This window comes from Mucor mucedo (assembly GCF_025094135.1).
Source record: "Mucor mucedo strain NRRL 3635 chromosome Unknown EV154scaffold_4, whole genome shotgun sequence".
NCBI lineage: Eukaryota > Fungi > Mucoromycota > Mucoromycetes > Mucorales > Mucoraceae > Mucor > Mucor mucedo.
This window is the reverse complement of record NW_026252288.1, coordinates 406,963-430,240: the sequence shown is the minus strand read 5'-3', so window position 1 is coordinate 430,240 and position 23,278 is coordinate 406,963. Positions and strand designations below refer to the sequence as shown.

Here is a 23,278-nt window from a genome sequence, read left to right as displayed (position 1 = left end):
GTTCTCAAGGTTTTTAAGCAAAATGTCTAATACTATTTTAGAAAAATATAAACTCTCTTCCCAAAATCTCGTCCCCAAATATTCAGCAACAGTTTACCGTGCCCATGTTTAATTTCGTTTAAATTTAAGCCATGGCCGAGATTATTAGCTATTATTAAATGCATGTGAAGGTAACTGGATAAAAATTTATAGTTACTTTCTTTTTTGTGACAGAAAGGGATTAGCATACCTTCACATCTACTTTGGAAACAGGGCATGGCCGAGTGCCCATAATAATCAGCATACCTTGTATTAAGTCGCATCATAGTACCATCGAACAGACCTTGACGACAAACGAAAGTAGAAAATGGTAGAAGATGGAAAAATTACGAACCTGATTAGAACATGGGATTTCCTTCTATTTATATGGCACATATATTATATTCAATTATGCAGAAAGCATCAAGAGAATATAGCCCTCTTTATTAATAGCAACGTCCATATCCCTGTGAATCTAGACTTAATCCGGTACCCGAGGATGATAAGTGGCTTCTTCAGCTGCGGTGAAAACAAAAATAGCTGAGATAAATGGGCTATTTTTGACAGCGACACCAATGTTTGAAAACTTGTATCCAATTTTATAAAATACATACAGCAGCATTTATGAGACGAAGATTTTTCGGCAATTTCACTACGAGACGCTATTTATAAAGGCAATAGATTGAAACAAACCCTGTAAAGTGTTTCTAACTATCATAAAGACCGCCGTTTAACAATCGGGACTGTAAGTAGATCAATTAGTAAGGTGACCATGTAACTAGCAAAGTTACACATGTACAGGGAATTTACGGTATATATAAAATAGGTGTAGCAGAAAAAAAAAAGAAAGGTCATGGTAACCGATCCGGTATATAGGAGGTAATGCGATCATGCACCCATATGACATCATGTTTGCTCCACATCGCACTGTCAGTTCAACTATAGGAAGGATCATTTTTACGACTCGTGATATAAGATTTACGTATACGAAGAAAAGGGCACTGACAATGATCATACTTAATTCGGGATGGTTGTACATTTTTTTTGGCAGCTTTGTTCTTATGTTCCCCCCCCTCCCTTTTTTTATGGGAGCCCGGACTGTTTTTTGAGTGTTATCAGGGTTATCTAAGTGCTTGATTAATTGTAATTTGTGTGCATAATGAAGGGAACGTTATGTCTCTATCATGAGTGCCGAAGCATTCAGCTCCACAAATCAATTCCACCTATTCTTAATACGAGGCCTGTGCAAATAAGGTTTTGGATTACATGAACTTTTCTCACAGGGCCAAGTAAACAAACAAATAAAGTATTGGCATTAAGTATTTATTGTATGAAAAAAAAAAGAGAAAGAGAGAGAATACATAAAGTGTATCTAAAGTATATGTGTGAAGAAGTATACAGAAAGAGAGAAAGATATTTATAATACACAAGAAAGATATGAAAGATATAAGGTATAATTACAAATGTTGAATATTGTTGTTTTGCCGAACATGTTGTTGTAAAACCATTTCTAACTCTCGAACTCTTTGTTTATGTTGGGCTACATCATTCTGTAATTTCTTTATTTGGTCAACACTCTTGCGTAGTATAGTGCCTTTATTCAATCGATTTACCCCATCGTCAACGGAATCGGGCAGAAGTGTGCCGAGTTCCTGAATTCTATCATTGATATTGTCCCGTCTTCTTCTTTCCACTATTATTTAACAAGAAATTTAGTATATTTTGTTTATTCTATACAAATAAATGCGTTTACCTGCATTATGAGACTCTCTTCTCCTACGCCTTTTTTCCATGATGGCTTGCATACTAACAAAAAAGAGTAAGTACTCCACAATAATGTTTTTCGAGTTTTTGCCTTACTTTGCTTGATTTGAATAATCTTCAGGATAGTTATCATCCATGATTTCGCTATCATTATCTTTTTGATAATTTTTAGTTGTGCCAGTATATTGTGTCGACTGAGATGCAGCAACAGACATCATGTCATCAGATCCGGCAAAGGAGGAATACAGGCCGCCATGGTACCCCATATTTGATGGGGCACTTCCAGCAAATTGTTTTAGCCGATTCCCATTATCATTATTCTCAAACGAATTAGAATAATAACCTTGAGGTTGTCCATTAAATTTGTTATTATTGTATTGCTGAGAGTGACCCACTAGCCCAGCAGAAGTTTCTACTTCAGTAGAGGATCTTTTCATTTGTATAGCATAAGCATGTTGTTGTTGTTTGATGGCTTGATCAAAATTGTAATCTCCTTCATTTGTGCGGTACCGAGCCGATAATTCCCCTGTCATGGGAGACGAATTTGCAAGCTCTGAGTAATCCAAGTCGGATAAATTTGGCGATTCTTGCTGCTGTTGCTGTTGCTGCTGATGAACAAACAATAAACTTGTACCGTCCATCATTTGGGAAGGATCAATTCCTATTGATTCCTTGTATCGCATTTGCTGCATATGGTAAGCGGTTGGATTGGCTAATCGAGAGTTACTTCTATTGTTGTGACCCAGATGCTGTTGTAGATCGCTTGCTGAATTCATAAATCTTTTTTATTGTTTAAAGAAATGTAAAGAGAGAAGAAAAGAAAAGGAAAAAAAAAAAGGTCTCTTTTTACGGATTTAAACGCGCGGACCAGTTTTTAAAAAAGTGTAACCATGGCTTAAAATAGGGCAAAAGGTCATTCACTTGAATTGTACAGTGCCATGTAGGACAAAATAAAAAGAGTCCGTTTCAGCTAACTTTGCCACAAAATTCGGTTAGGTGTTGTGATGCTCACTTTAGATGAAACGGTATATAACAATCGATTGTTGTTGCTATAATAACAAATGTAACAAAAAAAACTTTATTGTTCAGACATCAGAATGTATTTTCCATTATTTCTCGATAATTTTTTTTATTATTTATTGCTGCGTATACCAGGTGATAGCAGAGGAAAAGACACGGGATCACTCTTACTGGATAGATAAATACTATTATAACTGTGCATTAAATTTTTCACAAATACAAAACATGTAACGTTTATGAGCCTTTTGTATTATAAATAGATTCTACACACGTTTTATATAAGAGAGAAGATCCAAATAACGTAGCTACTACAATAAGGTTATGTACCACACCAAAAAAAGGTACATAATAATCTTTGGGGAAATTTCCTTTTACTGCATAAAAGACCGACAAAGAGAATCTTCTATGTCATGGGGCTGTTTTTCTTCCTAAAAGAATAAAGGTCTAAACTCAATGGAGTCTTACACTGTTTCACCAGCAACGGGATTCTCCCAATTTACAATATTGTATTTGAGAAAACTGAATACAGTTAATGCATACTAAAATATAAACGTTTCACTAATAGCGAAACAATATCTTTTACCGTAATGCGGTAAACATCTCCCACTCCCCTTCCCCCCCCCCTTTTTTTTCACAAAAAAATTGGGCAGCAAAAAAGTGACATTATAGAATGCTGTGTTCAATCGACATCTTGTGCCTTTGTAAAAAACTTTTTATAGATACGATTATGTCATTTTTCCAATTCTGATGTTTATTAATCATAAACAGTTCTTAATTTGTCAGCTAAAGAGAATCCGTCAACAAGTGATACAGACGCTCAGTTATAAAATGAGATGAAAGTAATCGTTTGTTTATTGGAATTTAACATAAGCCTTTTATTTTATTTTTATATTTGCATCTGTAATTTAACTACCAACGGCCAAAATAAAAACGTTTACCCCTGAAAAATAATTTGTGTGTGTGAGGGTGGAAAACCGTTTCGATTAAAGCATGGGCTAATATTTATAGAAAGCATGTACTGAAGAAAAGATGAATTTAAAGGACAAAAAAAAAAAAAAAATGAAAAGAAAAGGAGAAAGACAAGTTTTTATATGATACAATACAGTGGTGTTTGATTTTTATTTTTATACAGAAAATACAAATATAGATACAGGGTTTATAAATACAAATTATGCCAGATTAGGGGAGAGAGGCTTATAAAGAAAGAGACTTTTCAATAGAATTACAGTAGTTTTGGTACTTGATAATCTCACGTAAGAGATAGTGAGACTTGTTTTCCCAGTTGTTCATAGCTTTAGCATAAGATTTGGAACCAGTGAAGTGAGAGATCATTTTAGACTTGATATCACGATGTTGATCCAATTGCATAGTTAATTCATAGACATAGTTGCGGAGGACTTCATATTGAGCTGACTCTTCCAAGACACTGCTGATATAAGGGGAAGCAGGTGATTGCCATTCATGGATCATAGTAGAGGACATATTTTCTAAACATTGGCCCCATCCATATTCCATAGAGCTGATACCACCAACTAAAGGCTCCTTAGATTCACGAGCAGCCCAGTAGTTGCAAATGGAAACCCACTCTTCAACTTGTTGGGCAGAAACAGTTTGGAACACGTGAACTGAACCATTGGATTGCTCAATGGTGAAAGCGTGTTGGCGCTGGCTGCTATAACCAGAAGGAAGAGCAGTAGCAAGAGAATGCTTGAGGTCAATAGACTCAATGATTTGAGCATCAGAAGTAGAGCAAGTCTTGTACATGGTGATTTGGCTACGTTCAATGACCATGAAACATTGCTTCCATTCACGGTGACTGGCTTTTTGGTCCTTGGCAGCTAAAAGATGCTTACGAATAACTGAGCCTTCCTTATAGTAAGGAGCATTTGTGGTTTGCATAGAAGAGGAGACAGATGATCTTACAGATTTAATAGTTACAGAGTCTTCGTTATCAGAGACAGCTTTCTTCTTGATAATAGAGCCAACACTACGTTTGAAGGCACTAACACGGCTGCTGTTGGTGTGAATAGAAGTAGGGGGAGAAGAAGGGTTGGTAATTTGGCAGTGACGAATACTAGAATACATTTGCTTGAGAACTTGCTTGAGTTCCATTTCCCAAGTCTTAGAGCCAATAGACAAGCTTGACAAGTTGCGAGGAATAGTAGAATCAACAGAACGGGTATAAGAAGAAGATTCATTAGAGATTTCACTGGTACTGCTTGGGATGCGTTGAAGAGGGGTCCAATCAAATGATTGTGATGAAGGACTGCTGCAGATATATGCAGGAGTACCAGAAGAGATAGCACTCATCGTATTCTTGATAAATGCAGATTGGGTCATTTTCTTGTAGTCACCTTGAGCAACATGAAGATCAGTATTTAAAAGTAAAAGAGAATATACAATAGCATGGACAACATCGACAGCACCAAAGATGCATTTAGGGTTGCACTCGAAGTAGCGAGCAGAGAATTGAAGTAAGACACGATCGATTTGTTGTGTTTCACCTTTAAGGTAGAGCTTTGAACATAAGTTGCGGAAAGCTTGTTCAAGTTTCAAGTCTTTGAAGTCGAATAAAGACATGTATGATTGAAGAATGGAGTTGCTGGATTCTTTACCATTACCAATCCATTCAACAACTTTATCTAAGCTGCTGTAGACTGTGGTATCTTGATCCCAAATACGTTGTGCTGGTTCGGTAATATCGGTTGTTGTGGTTGAGCTAGTTTCGATATCGTATAAGACAATTTCAGTGGATTCGCTGACAGTTTCGTTGTTTTTAGTGATAGGAATGAATGTGAGCTTGTATTGTGTCTTTTGTGTTTCGGCTGTGGATAAAGATTTAGAAGTGATCTTTTTGAAAAATTGCTTTAAAGACTAAAATTTAAGATTAATAATTGATCACATGATTTGTTGACTTGTGGTTTTTACCTTTGATTTTTTGGTGGGTTGCACAAATGGAAGTGCTGCTTCCTTTTGTGCTGATGTCAACTTAACAGATGGCTTGTTGGTTTTAACCATCTTTTTTAAGAATGAGCTAGATTTGTTCATCTTTAATGAAATGTATGATGTGGATGATTTAATAGATGAGTTCATATTAATGTGTACTCAAAGTTGTTATTTTATTATTTGATGGGTATCTTTTTTTTTTAAAAAAAGTCCTTCCTTTATATATAATTTTGGATTTGGGTGCACCCCCCATGGTATTTTTTATAATTTCAGCCCACCTTTCATTGCAGTTTCTTATACATATTACTTATGATTTTGTCAAAAAAATTACATCATTGAATAGCGCTGATTCTGGGCTTTAGCGTAATGTAATTTTTGTTGTTGTTGTTTTATTTAAACACACAAGATCTGATACGACTTTTACTTGGATCTTGATGATGATGGAAAATATAATGACTCTCCTGCATATTTATTTTCTAAGGACTGACCGAGCGTCTTGGGGGTCTCCAAATCGAATATGACAATAGAGTGTCTTTTTCAACAATTCACTATATCTATTGCAATAAAACTTGTAGTAATTACTACTAGAACATTTATCAACATATTACATCATGAAAAATATTTGAAATGCTACCTGTCAGTAGTTAAATAAGCCAAACCTGAACATCGAAACAAGATCTTTAAAAACACGATATCAAAACATGCACATTTTGAATTGGGGGACTTTCAGGGTTTTTTAATCTCAAGTTTGGTGAATCGTAAAAATTGGGCTTACTTTTCGATATTGAAAAGTAACGGAGGTGCATGTTGCAATCAATACTTCAGGGGAAACATTTTGTTTCTGCGTGTCTGTCAGTTTTGCACCTGTTGGGGGGTAATTTTTACGATATCTGATTTTTTTGGGGGTCTTGGGGGAGTGGGGGGAGTGCTAATATAATATCTGATTGTTGGTTGGATTTGAGGAGTATATATCATTTTATCGATATTGGGGGACCTGAATATAATGGTTATTTTTATATCACTAATCCTCGATATCCGGCACACCAGGCTTGGTGGGGGGCATTGTTTTCCAGTGTCTAGTATAACTTTGGGGGTCTTGGGGGAGGGGGGGGGGGGAATACATCCAGTAAATATTCTATAGCGTACCCAGTTGCTACAAGGAATAAAATATTTGAGTAAAACGTATACTTTATGATCTACATCAATTGAAAATATTACCATACTGATAAATAGCCTTTGGTTTACACATCAAGATTTCGGATTACATACAAATTTCAAGATATTAAAATGACATCGCTATTACCTTACGCATTCATTTACCACGTTATCCTTGAAATATATGTTTCTTGGGTATCAGAAAACATACATTAGATTTCGATTGCTACAGAATGGGATAACTTATTTGCCAGCTTATATTTCAACCTGTATTGGGGGTTGGGGGAGGACGGGTCCAGAAAGTTGGTATATAATGCTATTTATATCACAGCCATTGTTTAGGAAAGAAATAAAATTCATTAATGTTTATTATCATCATCAAATAATCCATCGATTAATTAAAACCCTTTATTTTCTTCACCCCCCATGTCTCTTTGCTTATTCATGAATACATGGCCTTTATAATGTTGATAAAATCAGCATTTTTCTATTTAAATATTTGATGGGTCGATGGATACATGGGGGGAGAGGTGGGGGGATCAAAGCTTGCAGCACGGATACTAGTGTGAGTACCGATTTAACGTTATTGATAGACTTAATTGACAAATCGGACTGGATGCTGCCAACTGTAAAGAAAGACATAATGACAATGACAGTGAAAATAGGGGAAGCCTTTTTTTTTTTGCATCGTGTATTGAACCTTTCGTCAACGATCGTAACGCGTCGATTGTCAGATTTGTACAATTAAAGATAATTTGTCTGAAAATAGACTGAAATTTAGTTGATGATGGGGGACTACAAAGTTGGGGGGTCAGACAGAATCAGGTTTTTTATACCATTGCGATTTAGTTAAAAAAATCATCATTAGCCTTTGGGGGGTGTGGCTAGTTTGAACCCCTTCTGTTCTTGTCAACTGTCGATGCATCTATGCCGGTGAGAGCGCATCCGATCAAGCTTATTATCATGCACCGGAAAGATCTTTTGCATCCCAATTATATAGAATGGCGTGACTTTGTCCATGTCCTCGAGATAAAGAAGATTAATCCAGAACATGGGCACAAGACTTATGATATTGGGGTCGGTCACAAATTCTGGTCTATATTACCCAAAAAAAAATTAATTTACATCTTTTAGTGTCAATACAGACTAACACACATGTTGAAATTTGTGTATTATCAAGTACAGGTGAGCTATTGTATACGCTGCACTTTATTGCTTTCAAGCTTTGTCCACAGTTTGAAAGGGCTATGGAGCGGAGATTGTTATCCACAAAAAAATAAATGGGCTCATCTCTGTATTAGCCAATGAGAAGGCTTTTTTATGCATCAAATCGGACGTTTCCTTTGGAGCCTGGGGTATAATTGTAATTCCCAAGGTTCTAATTTTTTATCATCTTTCTTTCTTCTTCAAAATAATATTTTTAAAAAACAAAAATGATTCACAGAGAAGGTGTTACAACAGATATCAAGGACTGGACAATGATTCAAGCTTCCAGTCTAATCCAAAACCAAAATGTCATACAAATGTAGGTTTTCATATATGATTGCAATATTTTTCTTTCTTTCTAATAGTATACGTAGTAATGGCAGTGTTTCAGTCGAAGAAGCTTGCCAAATATTGGTTGACAACAATATTTCATCTGCGCCAGTTTATGTAGAGGGTGAAAAGGGCCATTATGTTGGCATGTTTGATTATGGAGACGTGATCGCCTATATACTTTTAGTTTTGCATCGTAGACCCGGGCCTAAAGATTGTAATGACCCAGTTGATCTCGAATCGTTTGAAGTAAAGGATATTGTCCGTAGAGCATTACAAGGTCAAAAGGTTCCCGTTCGCATGGCAAGCGGTAAGATGATATAGGGTTATTAACATACATTTATAAATAACTCACGTTACACACAGATTTGTCACGAAAAAACCCATTTTATTCCATTTTACAAGAAGCTACATTGATATCAGCAGTCGAAATATTTGCTTGTGGTACTCACAGGGGTAAGTCTGTCTACAAAACTCAAAAGGAGGATCATACTGACCAATACACTAGTCAATATATTAAAACCTGATGGTGAGATCGAAGGAATTTTATCACAATCGACCGTGGTAAGATACCTATATGAAAACAGAAAGCAATTCCCCGAATTAGATAAGGCTATGAGTAAAACTGTAAGTTAAAAAATGCGTGTGTGTGTGTGGTCAAGTGATTTAGAGAAATAACAGGTTTCTGTTTATCAATTTAGATTGGCCAATTGAAACTTGGTGATGAGCCAGTCATAGGCGTAGACGCTGACTCTAGTGTTTTGGATGCACTTTCTTTGATGAGTACACATGGCGTCTCCTCTGTTGCAGTGCTTCGAGGGGATAGAAATGTCTTGGGAAATATTAGTATGACAGACGTTAAGGTGAATATTGATGTGCTGCATTTAATTTTTATAATCATGATACTAAATATTTAAATACAGCATATCATGAAGGGTAATAACCATCGATTGCTGTGGAAGACATGTTTTCAGTTTGTGAGTCATATTAGAACACAGCAAGGGATTACCGACGGACAAGATCGTTTACCTGTGTTTGATGTACACAAAGGTACTTCATTGGGTTTTACCATTGCTAAATTGCTTGCTACAAAATCACATCGAGTTTGGGTCACAGACGAAAAGCATCAAGCCACTGGCGTAGTTTCATTAACGGATGTGTCCCGCGTAATTGCTTCTCTAGTCGGTATTCAAGTCAATGAGCGTCGTGCAAGCATGGCTGTATTCAAAGTTTGATTAATAATCAATTCATTCCATCCCCATGTATTAAATTCCTCCTTCCCCATAAAACATTATAAAATCATCTATTAGCAGCTATTTTAAGTGGTTTGTAGTTCATTTAGTTCGGGTTATTATACAGAATTATAATCAGTGATGAAATTAGAATTCTCCTAAAATAGTAAATGTAATATTTGACTTTTGATCGGAGGGTGTTTTCCTCCAACTGGCCATGGCTTCTTGCAAAAACGCTAAAGGGCTAAATGCTTTTACCGGACATTCTCGTGAAATGCAGAAGAAAACTATCATCCGCATCTTTACGCATAATATTTAGAGATGCATTATTCACAAGAGTTGTCAATTGATTCTTCCAAAATTGGATTGTTTCTCATTGCGGCTCCGATTCGATTTTTTTTGGCCTTCTTTTTAAAAAAGCTTAGTACAAAACGCGAAACTCATATACATTGGCATAGAGTCTACCTCTAGATAAATTTTCTATCAGAGTAGTGTTCCACCTGACCGAAAGAAAGTATACAAACACATCACCACCAAAACGAAATTAAATCTTTTTATGTAAGCCGAAAAGATGTAATATTTTCAATTTTAGGCAGAAGTATTTTTCTTCGTAGTGTTGAATGATTAATCCTGAAATTTAAGTTTTCTTTGAGACGATTCCATAATGATGCCAAGGCGGCATTCCATTTATTTATACCACTGTTAATGAGTATTTTCTTTATGGAGACTATAAAGGGTCGTCGTAACATAAAAGTCATCTAAAGAAAGTGATGTAATAAAAGTTCAACTTACAATTCCGTCTTTTTTACTATCACTCTCATAGAAGATAAGCCAACATCTACCCATTTGAAAGTACATTCTCTTCTCTTGAAGCCCTCTACTACTAGTTTGTAATTAAATATAGCAATTCTCTATTTTGTCAAATTAAATGTGCCTTATAAATCGCTCATTGATAAGTTGGTCTAAAAACTATCTTTAGACCGTCTGAACTTATTACATAAAATGTACTACCTTAGTTCTCAACACCGGAAATAACAAGTATTAAATCGTGCAGTCCTCAATGGCTGAAATGACTCTTGATTCGGATTTAAACAAGCAATTAACTTGCATTGCAATTTTATCAATAAATGACTGTTTGTAAGTGTTTAAATAAGCATGTTTTCGTTTTATCAGCACGCATCTTCATAGAATAGATGTCCAATATGCTACGTCATGCTTGATCGAACACGATGATGGTTTAAATGTACAAAATAGGAGTATATGTAATGTCCAACGAAGCATGTCTTATTATATTATCCGGTTAGTACCAAGGCGAATCTATAATCTAATAATTTAATTAAAATTCGCGTACGTAATAGCAAATCGGTGATTGTATACAGGATATCAAACTATAGGTAATTGATCTAGATGAAATTTGCTTTCAATAAAAGAAAAATGAAACTGGGGTAAGTTTCAGCCATAGGCTTATTTATAACTGCATGTATTGAATTGATTTACCGGACAAGCTTTCGTATGAAAAAAAATATGCATAAATAAACATACAGGTGTCATTGAAATTACAATATTTTTATGCTAATCTATGAAAAAATGTAACATTGAACATGAAATAGATCACATACCTAATAGTTTAGCCGAAATTCTGCTTATAAGTGTAATATAGACGAAAGAATAATTCTAGATATAACCGAATACAGAATCTCATGCAAGAACTTAATCTTTTGTTTGACTTGTTCAAAGATCAAAAGATTGCCTTAAATTTTTAACAGTTCAAAGAATAGAATATTTAACCGAACCCCCTAATTTACCCAAATTAGGTGAATTTATTTCGGAGATTGCAACAGAAAGCATCATACTTCCCTGGATGAATATGTATATAAGCATCACTTAATTCATAATCTTTTTTTTTTTTTCTACACAACGTTTCAATACAGTAAAAAATGGACAATTTAGAATTAAATCCCTCTATCAGCTTTTCCAATGGTCTGTCTGTTCCTAATCATTTCAAGGCTTTCACCAACTTTATGAACATACAAAGCAAGATTCATGCTGACAAGCCATTCGCAAGCTACTACCACAATGGAAGCTTTAAGGATTTATCTTACTCTCAAGTCAATTGTATGGCTACCAATTTAGCGTGCAAATGGGCAAAGGATGCTCAAAACACTGAAGTCCTTTCCTTCATCAGTGATCACGGCGTGAACTATTTAATTGTCATGTTGGCTATGATGAAACTGCGTGTCACGATGATGGCCATCTCACCTCGTAACTCTGAAGCTGCCGATGTTAGTTTATTAGAGAAGACAAAATCCAAGTTGCTGATTGCCAATGTAAAGTATGAAAATATTGCCAAATCAGTTTCTGCTCAAGTACCGGGTGTGAAGCTCATCGTCTTAGAACCACTTGACATCAATACTTTAAGTAAAGAACCTCTCAATCCTGACCATCAAAAACTACTCAACACCACTTTCTCTGATAGCGACATCGAAAAAAGTGCGTTGATTATTCATAGTTCCGGATCAACTGCTTTTCCCAAGCCAATTTATCTCAGCAACCGATATCTGTTCAACATGATCAATCTTACCCATTTTAATATCAACGATAAAGAAGGTTTAGACAGTCTTGACGATACTGACTGTTTTCTTTCTTGCGGTCCTCTGTAAGTTCTTAACGACTATATTATTCAGCATATGAAACGATACTAACAATAAAAACTACTGTAGTTTTCATATTTTTGGTTTTTTTGCTATATTTACCATGGCTACAGTTGGTGGAAAAGTTGCCTATTTGGAAAAGCTTCCCGCTTCTCAAGCAGAAATTAATTTTGCTCTTAAGGCCAACAGATGTACTGCTATATGCGCTCCTCCACTCATTTTCGAACAAATGATCCCTTACCTCAAAGAAAAGAACGATTTCTCTGCCGTTAATCGACTCAAAATAGCCATTTATGGCGGTGCTCCCCTCAAACATGAAGCAGGAGAATGGCTTCATGCTCATGGTTTGAATGTTCGTGATGTTTATGGTACTACTGAAATTGGTGCTGTTATGTCTTCTGAATTTAATCCCGTCAGCAAAAATTGGGGTAGTCTTGCGCCTTATCAGAAAGACCCATTTGGTGAATATTATGCTGTATTTGAAGTAAACGACGAATCAGACCCTTCTGTTAAGCATCTGTACATTCGTGGTGACTCCCCTTCCTTGGCTACTGGCGTATCTAATCGTCCCGACGGTGGTTTTAATACCAATGATCTCTTTAAGGAAAACCCTAATTTTCCCGGTTTCTATGACTACTTAGGTCGCCGCGATGACACCTTAATTATGGAGAACGGCGAGAAAACTAATCCTGTTCCAATGGAAGCTACTATTCGTCAACACCCTACTGTCAAACAGGTCGCTGTTATTGGTCAAGGACGTCAATGTACTGCTGCTTTAATTCAGGTCGACATGGATTTCGCTATTAATTCCAGTCCTGAAGACATTATTTCAGATGTTCAAGATGCAGTCAAAGAAGCTAACAAGGATTGTCCGGGCCATAGTGTCATTCTCCCTCAAATGGTCAAAATTCTCCCGCTCAATCAAACTTTGCCTTCCACTGACAAAGGAACTGTTATGCGTAAAAAAGCGGAATCTGCTCATCAAGATTTAGTAGAAAAGCTTTACAAAAATTTCCTTGAAGGTCCTTCTCGCGATACATCGAACACCGATACATCTACATGGAACGCTGAAGAAGTTAGAAGCTTCATTATTACCTGTGCTTCTGAGGTTCTTGACATCTCTAAATCTACATTCCATGACCACGATCAATCCGTATTTGATCACGGCCTTAACTCACTTTCATCCATTCAACTTCGTAATCGAATTGCTGAATACTTTGACGATGTACCTCAGAATTTTTTGTTCCAGCATCCGAGCGTATCCTCTATGTGTGAAGCCCTTATGAATAACCAGCAAGAAGACCCAACAGAGCAAATGGAAAAACGGTATCAACAAACTCAAGAATTAGCAATTGAGTATCTTAAGAAGGCCAAGACTGATTTCCCCGTCGCTACCAATACCTATAATAGGGACACGGATAAAGTGATTTTGTTAACTGGTGTTACAGGCTCTCTCGGTTCTTTTATGTTACGCGATTTGTTAAAGGATTCCTCGGTCAAGAAGGTATATGCTGTTATTCGTGGTAAACAAGAGCAATTATGGGATCGTTTGTTGAACGCCTTTGAGTCCCGTTCTCTTGATACTAGTCTTTTGAATACTGATCGTGTTGAGGTACTGCCTATGCGTTTTGGTGAACCTTTTCTTGGTTTTGGCGAAGAAAAATATCATCAACTCAAAAACAAAATCACGATTGTTCAACATTGTGCTTGGCTTTTGGATTTTAATATGCCTGTTGATCATTATGACAAGGAATGTATCACTCCATTCTACAACCTGTTGAAATTTGCCCACCGACCAGTCAATCCAATGCATGTCCATTTTGTCTCAAGTATCTCTGCTAGTGCTGCCTATGGCTCTAACATCCCGGAGGAGCCACTACCTCTAGATTCCCATGTCTGTATGCCAATGGGTTATGCTCACTCCAAGTTTGTAGTCGAAATCCTACTCAACTATTTGACTAGCGAAAAGAACTTTCCTTGTTACACGGAGCGTCTTGGTCAAGTGTGCGGCGATTCTAGTAATGGTGTGTGGAACATCTCTGAACAATACCCTTTAATGTTCATTGGTGGTGGATCTATTATGCATAAAATGCCCGGTCTGGATACGACTATTGATTGGATCACTGTTGATTACGCTGCTGCTTCTATCGTTGATATCATGCTTCGCACTGCCTACTTCCCTGCTGACAAGGCTCAATCTATCTATCACATTGTGAATCCTCAACATATTAGTTGGAACAATGTACTTCAGTCTATGAAAAGTGCTGGTATGAAATTTGATGTCATTTCTCCTGCTGATTGGGTCAAAGAATTATCCAAGCACGATACCAACCCTGCTTACAAATTAATGAGTTTTTACGAAGCAAACTTCCAGGAGGCTTTTGAAATGCCAGTTTGGGAAACCACAAAAACCCGTAACCTCACACCTATTATTGCTGATTCACCAATTCTGGATTCAAACTTGTTTAGTAAATTCTTGAATCGTTGGGAATCTGTAGGATTTTATAACCCAACCAATTGACATCATATTCAAACACGTTACCCAAGTTCATACTTTAGAAAATAAAAAATCATTTCCCATTTATTATTTTCTTCCTGATAATCACAATTACTATACTTTGTTTTGAGGTGACACTTGAAAAAGTCACATAAAATAGAAATCTACAGTTTTCAAGTTATCACATGTTATAAAATTTCCTAATCAGATTGTTTTATTTTTATTATTGTTTAAGACTAATAAACATCATAGCTTGACCACACGTGCAAAAAAGATTAGGACAATACCAAGTATATTTATTCTCAGTTAGGTCAAGCATCATAAGTTCAATTGTTTTCATATTTATTTAATATACCAGCTTTTATATAGAATTTGCTAGCGAGCATCCAAGTGATGTTCACTGATTCTACCTTGTCGTTTCGCTCTATTTAAATTTCTGTCATGACACAGACTGACCATATGCTTGATTTGACGGAAGCAAAAGGTGTAAATGGTTAAATGATAGGCTGAAAAGTGAAGCTAGTGTGCTACGTAGTAGTAATGTTACTGATTGATTTCCCAGAATAAAGCACTATAAGGCAACTCCATGTTATTTGTGGTGTTACTCAGTTCCGAGAAAGTAACGTGTAACACCCTCATTTTTGGATTTAACTTAGATCAAATAACAGCTGTTATGGTTTTTTTTTTACATGGAAGCAAGTAATGTACATACATAGTTTTTAGTTTTTGTAACTTTCGATACTCTACTTGGGTTTTTAATGGTCAAAACAAATTATTTTTTTGATTTGGGTATTCTAGTAGTGTTTTCAGTTTTCAAAAAAAAAACAGCGAACCATAATGTAGAATCATACCATGCATGATTAAATTAACTATATGTGAGTATATACTTTTATCTGTATTTTTGTAAAAACGCAAAAGTACACAACGTAATAGAAGAGCAGTACAATCCAAGGATTCTATGAAAAAAAAAATACCATCTCGATTTTCAAAGTGGTGACAGAACTGACTTTTAAACCAAGCGTGGATTGAAGATCTAGTTTGATTGGCGAATTTCACAGGTAGGACCATTTGCCATTCTACTTTAATGCAACTTGCTGGATCAGTATAAATAAAAATTTAAGTATCCATTCAAACAACTTTTCTTAATATCTATATACTATTCCCTCTTTGATTTTATAATTTAAGCTATACAAAACAGTTCACATTATTGATATCTCGAAAAATGATGAACCCTTTTGATTATACGTGGATGTTCGGTTTGACAACTGCTGTTGCATTTATGGATGCCTATGGTATTGGTGCTAATGACGTTGCAAACTCTTTTGCTACATCTGTTGCTTCTGGCTCTTTATCATTAGGCCAAGCTTGTATTGTTGCTTGCTTTACCGAATTTTTAGGTGCTTTTTTACTCGGTGCAAATACCGCAGACACCATCAAGGGTGGTATCTTGTCAGTCTCAAGATTTGCTGAGACTCCCGAACTTCTTATGTTATGTATGACTTGTGCTCTTACAGGCTCTGCTTTCTGGGTAATTTTTGCTACTTCACGAGGTTGGCCTGTTTCTACTACTCATTCGATTGTGGGTGCTGTTATTGGTGTTGGTATTGCTGCTTTTGGTGGCAACTCTATTAACTGGGGCTGGAAAGGTGTCGGTCAGATTATTTGCTCGTGGTTTTTGTCTCCGATTTTGGCTGGTATTATATCTGCTATCATATACTCCATCACAAAGTATGGTATCCTCCGTCGTAAAGATAGTATCAAGTGGGCCCTTCGTATCATTCCTGCTTATTTCTTTTTTACGACTGCTATTGAAGCCTTCTATCTTATCTACAAAGGAGCTCCCGGTACTAAAGCATCAAAAATGTCTGTCGGTGCAATCGTTGGTATTGCCTTTGGTATTGGCGCATTTTTTGCCTTATTTGCTATTTTCTTTTTTTGCCCTTGGTTAAAAAGACGAGTTGTTGGTCGTGAAGAGCTCAAATGGTATCATATTTTTGTTATTCCATTCGTTGGTCCTCGTCTCTCTAAAACAACTATGCCTGAAACTGATGTTGCGATTCATTCTGAAACTATTAGCTCTGGCTCTTCTGACAACAAGGAATTTCCCACTGATACTAAGGAGGATGGTGTTGTTCAAACAAGTGAAATCGACGAGTCCCCTAAAGTTATAAGTATTAAAGACAAGATTCTTAATGTCCTTTTACATGGTGTTAGAAAAGATGTTCGTAATTTGGGTAACTCACACGTCAAGTCTGTTCATGATGCCGCTGAAATATATGATAGTGATGTCGAATATATGTTCTCTTTCCTTCAAGTTATCACTGCCTGTATGGCTTCATTTGCCCATGGGTAAGTTGTGTGACTAACATATTATTGATCTCTTTACTAAACTCTGTATATTTTCTAAAAAAAATAATAGGTCAAACGATGTTTCTAATGCAGTCGGTCCATTATCATCCGTTTATCAGATCTGGAAAACAGCTGAGGTTGATCTTACCAACAAGGTACCTGTTCCTCTTTGGATTCTTGCTTACGGTGGCTTTGCTATTGATGTGGGTCTTGCTACTTATGGCTACAAGATTATGCGTGTTCTTGGTAACAATATCACACTATTCACACCTACTCGTGGTTTTTCTGCTGAGTTAGGTGCAGCTTTAACAGTCTTGACATGCACAAAACTCGGACTTCCTGTTTCTACCACTCATTGTATCACTGGTGCTACTGCTGCTGTTGGGTTATGTAACGGCAAAATGAGCGCTGTAAACTGGAAGATGCTTGCTTGGTGTTTCTTTAGTTGGATCTTAACTTTACCCGTAGCTGGTCTGGGTGCTGGTTTATTATTTTCTTTTGCCGCTTATGCCCCTTCTATTTTAGGATAGAATGACCCTTTTATTCTTAATATCAACCACCCACATTATAACAATTACTACTTTAATACATAAATAGCGCTTTAACATTTTTGAATATATATATCACGGACTTTTCGATCTTGCTCCATTTCGAAGAAAGCTCGCACTGAGTTTTTTTTTTTTGTCTCGAGTCAGCATTGAGCGGGCATCAAACGTAACTCGGTTATATGAACGATTTTTTTTTACATTTTGATCTAATATTACCCGTCTTATGATTGGGCCTCTTCAACACACCCTCATGGCCTTGTATTTCTCCTTCTTTAATCAAACCAAATCAGCCATTATTTCGATGCATACGTACTTTCTTTGCTTCTGGTGTTACGGTATTCTCCAAAATACTAGCATACTAATTTTAAGTAAACCTTATCGCTTCTGAGCGTCTCAAAGATATATTTCCAGACTTGCGATACTCTTTGGATTTCGTGTTTCGTCGAGTGCTTATCAGAAGTCTTTCACTCACAGGAAACTCCTTTTCAGAGGCCTCCTTCATACAACAGCTGCACTGCTGCCAATAGCCCCCTCGAAGAATTGTACTGGAATGTCAGTCTGGTAACTCTCATCATCCCCCGCCGCATCCTCCACAACACTAATAGAGTCCCAGTCACACTCGTTCATGACCTGGATTTTCCTCTGATTGTGCGGTGACATTTTAAAGTGCTTGCTCAAAGCCACCAATAATTTCAGCACTACTAGTGAACTCGAAGAAAAGTGCTTAGTTGGGTAGCTCATTATCGTTGATGTCTTGTTCAGTCATTTCAATTAAAGTGAGATTGTCTTAATGAGTGGAAGACTTCCAAAACTACAAAAATTTAAGTTTTAACCGGGATTTGAATATGTTCTCCTTTTTTGGATTTGTGTAACCAGGTTTTAACTCTATTTTCTGTCGATTTTAACTTAAAATCTTCAGCCAAAATATTAAAAGTTTATTGTGGCCCCAACCCCCCTCGACAAAGGTCAAATTTAACTTAATTTTTGTCTGAACGTTTTGGAAGCCATAACAATTTAACCGGAAAATGCTTTAAACGAAGTTTAAATTAAAATCAAAATCAAGGGAAAAAAAGTTTTGGAAGTCTTCCAGTATAAAATAGTGTCTGTAAATTGTCCCTGATATTGTGGTAAGGGTCACTTTGTCCAAATCGGAGCTCAATTCTCCCCCTAAGTATGCAACAAGACTGTTTATCGAACGAGTGGCGGTAGTGACCCTTCTGGTTGAATATGGATAAATGTAATCATAAGTCGTACCATGTCCTACTGGGAACATATATAAAGTTTCGGTAAATTGTAACTTAATTAAAACAAACCTTTTTTACCCTTAAGTCCTACTTTTTTACTATACTTTCGTGCGAGGAAAGTTATATTATAGTCAAGAAAGATACCGGAGATAGTAATTTATTAAAAAACAATCGGTAATTCAGATTCCTCTACAACACGTTGGAACGACTATATTTCTAGGTTATTCAGTTTATTGCTTTCTTTCAATATAACATGGCAACAAGAACGACTTTAATTGCAGTACTCCAAAATTCAACCAATTTTGAGGAGGATGGCGTAACTATTCACTTTTCAACCGGAACAAGTATCCAAACATTCCGGTCTATGATTTCAAAAAACCTTGGTGTATTTGTCCCTTTAGACGATATCTTGATGTACAGTGCTGAAAATGTTCTGTTAAAAGATATGGAAGAGATTCAAAAGCAACAAGTCATTTATATTTCTGTCATTGGTGGAATTAAAACTACTATCCCTGGTCCTAGAAAGCTCCCTTTGATAGGAAGTCTATATGAACTATTGCCTGACATGTAAGTTTGAAAAAAAAATCATAGAAAAAAAATGGCACGCATTAAATACAGTGAGTAGCGTTGAGGGGTTTCAGCAACAATTTAAAAAGCACGGTAATTTAGTCAATGCCGGAATTTTCAGCGAAACCATTTATGGATGTAATGATCCAGCTACAGCCGAAGCTTTTGTAAAAGAATCTGAATTTTTTACAAAGAATGTTGGTGGAAATTTGGTTGAGGTCAAGGCTTTCACAGGGAATGGATTATTCACTTCCGACACAAAAGACATGGAGTGGCAATTGGCTCATAAACTATTGATGCCAGCTTTCAGTACTCGTGCAATTAAGGTATTTGTTACACAGGCATAATTTGACACGATATTCATGTTCTCTTTTAGGCATACCAAGTTGAGATGGGACTTATTACACAAGAAGCCGTTGCGTTACTTGAGCAGTTCTTACCCGACGAACAGGTCGAATTGTTAGAATGGACAACAAATATAACTTTTGAAACAATTGGTAAAATTGGATTTGGGTTTGACTTCAACCTTTTAAAAGACAAAAATGCGGCCCCCCATCCTTTTATTTCGGCCATGGTCTACTGCTTTAAGGCAATTTTTATTCGCTTTAAACAACCTGGATTTATGAAGCATTTACCATTGGAACAAAATCGCAAATTCGACAGAGAGGTCAAGCTAATGCATGATACAGTAGAAAAGGTTATTGCAGAGAGAAAAAATAGCCCCGATGCTAAAAACAGCGAAAAGGATCTTCTCGGCTTTATGTTAAATGCCCACGATGAACACAATTTAGGCCTTACTGATGAAAACATCAGAGATCAAGTAATGACCTTTTTAATTGCCGGTCATGAAACTACCTCCGCAACATTAGCTTTTAGTTTGTACGAGCTTTCTCAAAACAAGGAAATTCAACAGAAGGTCTTACAAGAAATTGCCAATGCTGGTATCACACACGATAAACTGCCTACTTCTGAGCAGATAGGACAGCTGAAATACATGCGCATGTTTTTGAGAGAAATTTTGCGTTTGTATACTCCTGTCGGAACTCTTACTCGATACTGTATTAAAGACTGTATTCTTCCTGGTGGATATTTCATGAAAAAGGGAAGCACATGTCAAGTCAATTCAAGATCTTTACACTGGAATGAAGAAACCTATCCCGACCCTTTCAAATGTGATCCCGAGCGTTGGACTCCTGAGGAAGAGCAAAAAAGATCTCGTTTCTCCTGGCTACCTTTCAGTAACGGTGTTAGATCTTGTATCGGAATGGCATTTGCCTATCAGGAGGCCTTGACAGTTCTTTCCATGCTACTCCAAAGATTCGATTTTGTATACGGTATTTTTTTACATCCAATTATATGCATAAAAAAAATCTCATTATTTAACTTATACTAGAGGGTCCACCAATTCACAGAGACATCAATAGCCCTACAACACGTCCTTTTGGATTCTTTGCCAATATTCATCCTCGAACAAATATGCCTGAACCTACAAATAGCGGGGACTCAGTCTCAAATAATAAACCAGCTTCTGTTTCTACGCCGGTAGCTGATATGATCCCCAAATTTTCTACTGAAAAGAATATATCAGTGGAGCTGCCCTCAATCACTTTCTTGTACGGCACTCAAACCGGAACCTGTCAAGACTACGCAGATCAGCTTTCTAATCAAGCAAAGAGCTTTGGATTTAAAGACATTACACTTTGTCAAATAGATAAATGGAAAGTTTTACGTGAAGGAAAATATAACGGTCCTAGTGACAGATTATCGTCGAGAGAGTTAGTGATTATTTGCACTGCTACATACAAGTAAGAATTGACAAAACGTATCAACACATATAAATATTAACAATTTCTCAAAAATTTAATAGTGGTATGCCTCCGGATTCAGCCGAGAATTTCGATCTTTTCCTTGATACATGTATCGAACAAGGTGACACTCAATCATTAAACGGTTTGCTATATACAGTGTTTGGCTGCGGTAATAAACATTGGACCACATACCAATCTTTCCCCAAAAAAATTGACTCCACTTTGGAGGAGCTCGGTGCTGAACGATTCTTTGTTGCTGGTCAAGGTGATGCTGCTGATGGTGATATGGATTCACAGTTTCAAGAGTGGGCCACTCATTTCTGGGTTCGCTGTTTACAATACTTCAGCTTGGCTACGTCTGGTCCTACCAACCCAATTATCTCTTCTATGCCAGTCTTAAATGAAACTGATATTAATGTTAAATTGAATCTTGTTGGAGATAACGATATTGAAAAGTTGACTTTTGCCAAACAAAACAAATACACTACTGCCAATGCAACCATTTTGGCTCGTCGTGAACTCCATAACAAAACAAACTCGGATAGAAGCACGAGTCATATTGAAATTGACGTATCCCAAGTTTCTGGTCTCAGTCCTCAATATCTCTATCAACCAGGTGACCATCTTGAAATTATACCTGCAAACAATGCTGATCTTGTAAAAGAATTCGCTTCTGGATTTGGTTTGGATTTAGACTTGGTTTTTGAAATAGATTCAGAATACCTAGAAAAGATGTCTTCTCGTTCTATTGCTAGAACTATCAAAGGACCTTGCACAGTTAGAAATGCCTTGACTTATTATGCCGATCTTCTTTCACCACCATCTCGTAGTATGTTGGGAATTTTTGCCACTCAATTACAGAAATTGTCACCCGAGACTGTCGCAGCCTTTGAAAAAGTAATTGTGCCTATGACTGATAGCGAAGATCAATATCCTTCTTTTATTGCAAGATACCGTACTTTGCTGGATCTTCAACAAGGCTTCCCCCAAATCAATCAGCTTGAGCTTGGTCAACTGCTTGCAGCCCTGACTGTGATCCAGCCTCGACGTTACTCTGTTGCCTCGTCACCTTCCGTTAAACACGATACTGTTTCTATTGCTGTTGGACTTGTGAAAGATTCTATCAACGGCAAATTATATCCCGGATTAACATCAACTTACCTCTCAACACTGGATATCAATTCTCGTATAACTGCCTCTTTCAAGTCATCCAAGAACACATTCAGCCTTCCTCAGAATGCCAAGATTCCTTTGATCTTAATTGCTGCCGGTACTGGCCTTGCACCATTTATGGGTTTCCTCCAAGAAAGATCTTTAAACCATGAAGCCGCTCCTTGTACCGTTTTCTTTGGTTGCCGTCACCCCGAGCAGGACTATATCTATAAGGAGGAGTTGGAGGAGTTCGTAGATAAAAAAGTCATCTCCAATTTAAATTTGGTATATTCTCGCTACAATCCCGAGGAGCCTCAAAAGTACGTGCAACATGCGATTTCAAATCAAGCGGCAGATATTTGGAAACTATTAACCGGAAATGAGACAGACTTGCCTGCTTCTGTTTATGTATGCGGTGCTGGAAACATGAGTCGTGATGTACGCAAAGTCTTTGAGAAGATGGCTCGAGATTTCGGAGCTACTAACTCCAAAGAAGCGTCCCAAGATTATATTTCTGAACTTGTGGCGAAGAGAAGATATAATGAGGATACATGGGCGTAAGCACTAGTATAATATATTCATAAAAAACCAGACATTCATCATCCCGTAATATTTTAATTTTTTTTATTGTATAAATCTATGATAAGAAAATAATAAAGAGAGGCAAACTAAGATTACTGTTAACCATTATCCTTTAAAAAAAAGCTCTTTATGCAGATTTGCCAAAAAATAAAAAATAAAAAATAAAAATGGAAAGAAAATTTTATTCAAGAAAAAAGAAAGATGATAAT

General features: G+C 36.6%; 6 protein-coding genes across 6 annotated transcripts; 4 read left to right on the top strand and 2 right to left on the bottom strand.

Annotated features, from left to right (window-relative positions):
• Positions 1-1,325: 1,325 nt before the first annotated feature.
• On the bottom strand, positions 1,326-1,901 carry EV154DRAFT_491814 (helix-loop-helix DNA-binding domain-containing protein). The gene is made up of 2 exons (XM_051599599.1): positions 1,772-1,901; positions 1,326-1,711 (listed from the first exon to the last, which is right to left on the bottom strand). Exons 1-2 carry the CDS (start codon positions 1,821-1,823, stop codon positions 1,476-1,478), a joined length of 288 nt encoding a protein of 95 aa, XP_051463088.1. The 5' UTR covers positions 1,824-1,901; the 3' UTR covers positions 1,326-1,475.
• A 1,606-nt stretch (positions 1,902-3,507) lies between these two features.
• EV154DRAFT_598275 (Sec7 domain-containing protein) lies at positions 3,508-5,924 on the bottom strand. Its single transcript, XM_051607039.1, has 2 exons — positions 5,731-5,924; positions 3,508-5,676 (listed from the first exon to the last, which is right to left on the bottom strand). Exons 1-2 carry the CDS (start codon positions 5,893-5,895, stop codon positions 3,997-3,999), a joined length of 1,845 nt encoding a protein of 614 aa, XP_051463087.1. The 5' UTR covers positions 5,896-5,924; the 3' UTR covers positions 3,508-3,996.
• A 2,376-nt stretch (positions 5,925-8,300) lies between these two features.
• Positions 8,301-9,754, top strand: EV154DRAFT_598274 (uncharacterized protein). Its single transcript, XM_051607038.1, has 6 exons — positions 8,301-8,428; positions 8,484-8,749; positions 8,806-8,895; positions 8,948-9,066; positions 9,141-9,302; positions 9,363-9,754. The coding sequence occupies exons 1-6, from the start codon at positions 8,337-8,339 to the stop codon at positions 9,672-9,674; spliced, it is 1,041 nt and encodes a 346-aa protein (XP_051463086.1). The 5' UTR covers positions 8,301-8,336; the 3' UTR covers positions 9,675-9,754.
• Positions 9,755-11,594: 1,840 nt separating this feature from the next.
• On the top strand, positions 11,595-14,906 carry EV154DRAFT_547317 (uncharacterized protein). Its single transcript, XM_051604750.1, has 2 exons — positions 11,595-12,327; positions 12,392-14,906. The coding sequence occupies exons 1-2, from the start codon at positions 11,609-11,611 to the stop codon at positions 14,841-14,843; spliced, it is 3,171 nt and encodes a 1,056-aa protein (XP_051463085.1). The 5' UTR covers positions 11,595-11,608; the 3' UTR covers positions 14,844-14,906.
• A 1,046-nt stretch (positions 14,907-15,952) lies between these two features.
• EV154DRAFT_491799 (solute carrier family 20) lies at positions 15,953-17,874 on the top strand (the record flags this gene model as incomplete). Its single annotated transcript, XM_051599598.1, has 2 exons — positions 15,953-17,168; positions 17,239-17,874. Coding segments are annotated over exons 1-2 (1,582 nt in total), but the record flags the coding sequence as incomplete, so codon positions are not given.
• Positions 17,875-19,037: 1,163 nt separating this feature from the next.
• On the top strand, positions 19,038-23,191 carry EV154DRAFT_455925 (cytochrome P450). Its single transcript, XM_051597358.1, has 5 exons — positions 19,038-19,527; positions 19,586-19,853; positions 19,904-20,861; positions 20,921-21,332; positions 21,395-23,191. Exons 1-5 carry the CDS (start codon positions 19,214-19,216, stop codon positions 23,046-23,048), a joined length of 3,606 nt encoding a protein of 1,201 aa, XP_051463083.1. The 5' UTR covers positions 19,038-19,213; the 3' UTR covers positions 23,049-23,191.
• Positions 23,192-23,278: the final 87 nt, after the last annotated feature.

Coding starts and splice junctions, on each gene's coding strand:
- EV154DRAFT_491814 (XM_051599599.1), bottom strand. CDS start 1,823: ATGCAAGCCATCATGGAAAAAAGGCGTAGGAGAAGAGAGTCTCATAAT. Junction 1,712..1,771: donor AAGAGAGTCTCATAATGCAG/GTAAACGCATTT, acceptor GTTAAATAATAG/TGGAAAGAAGAAGACGGGAC.
- EV154DRAFT_598275 (XM_051607039.1), bottom strand. CDS start 5,895: ATGAACTCATCTATTAAATCATCCACATCATACATTTCATTAAAGATG. Junction 5,677..5,730: donor AACCCACCAAAAAATCAAAG/GTAAAAACCACA, acceptor CTTAAATTTTAG/TCTTTAAAGCAATTTTTCAA.
- EV154DRAFT_598274 (XM_051607038.1), top strand. CDS start 8,337: ATGATTCACAGAGAAGGTGTTACAACAGATATCAAGGACTGGACAATG. Junction 8,429..8,483: donor AACCAAAATGTCATACAAAT/GTAGGTTTTCAT, acceptor TAGTATACGTAG/TAATGGCAGTGTTTCAGTCG. Junction 8,896..8,947: donor TGCTTGTGGTACTCACAGGG/GTAAGTCTGTCT, acceptor CCAATACACTAG/TCAATATATTAAAACCTGAT.
- EV154DRAFT_547317 (XM_051604750.1), top strand. CDS start 11,609: ATGGACAATTTAGAATTAAATCCCTCTATCAGCTTTTCCAATGGTCTG. Junction 12,328..12,391: donor TTTCTTTCTTGCGGTCCTCT/GTAAGTTCTTAA, acceptor AAACTACTGTAG/TTTTCATATTTTTGGTTTTT.
- EV154DRAFT_455925 (XM_051597358.1), top strand. CDS start 19,214: ATGGCAACAAGAACGACTTTAATTGCAGTACTCCAAAATTCAACCAAT. Junction 19,528..19,585: donor TATGAACTATTGCCTGACAT/GTAAGTTTGAAA, acceptor TACAGTGAGTAG/CGTTGAGGGGTTTCAGCAAC. Junction 20,862..20,920: donor AAGATTCGATTTTGTATACG/GTATTTTTTTAC, acceptor AACTTATACTAG/AGGGTCCACCAATTCACAGA.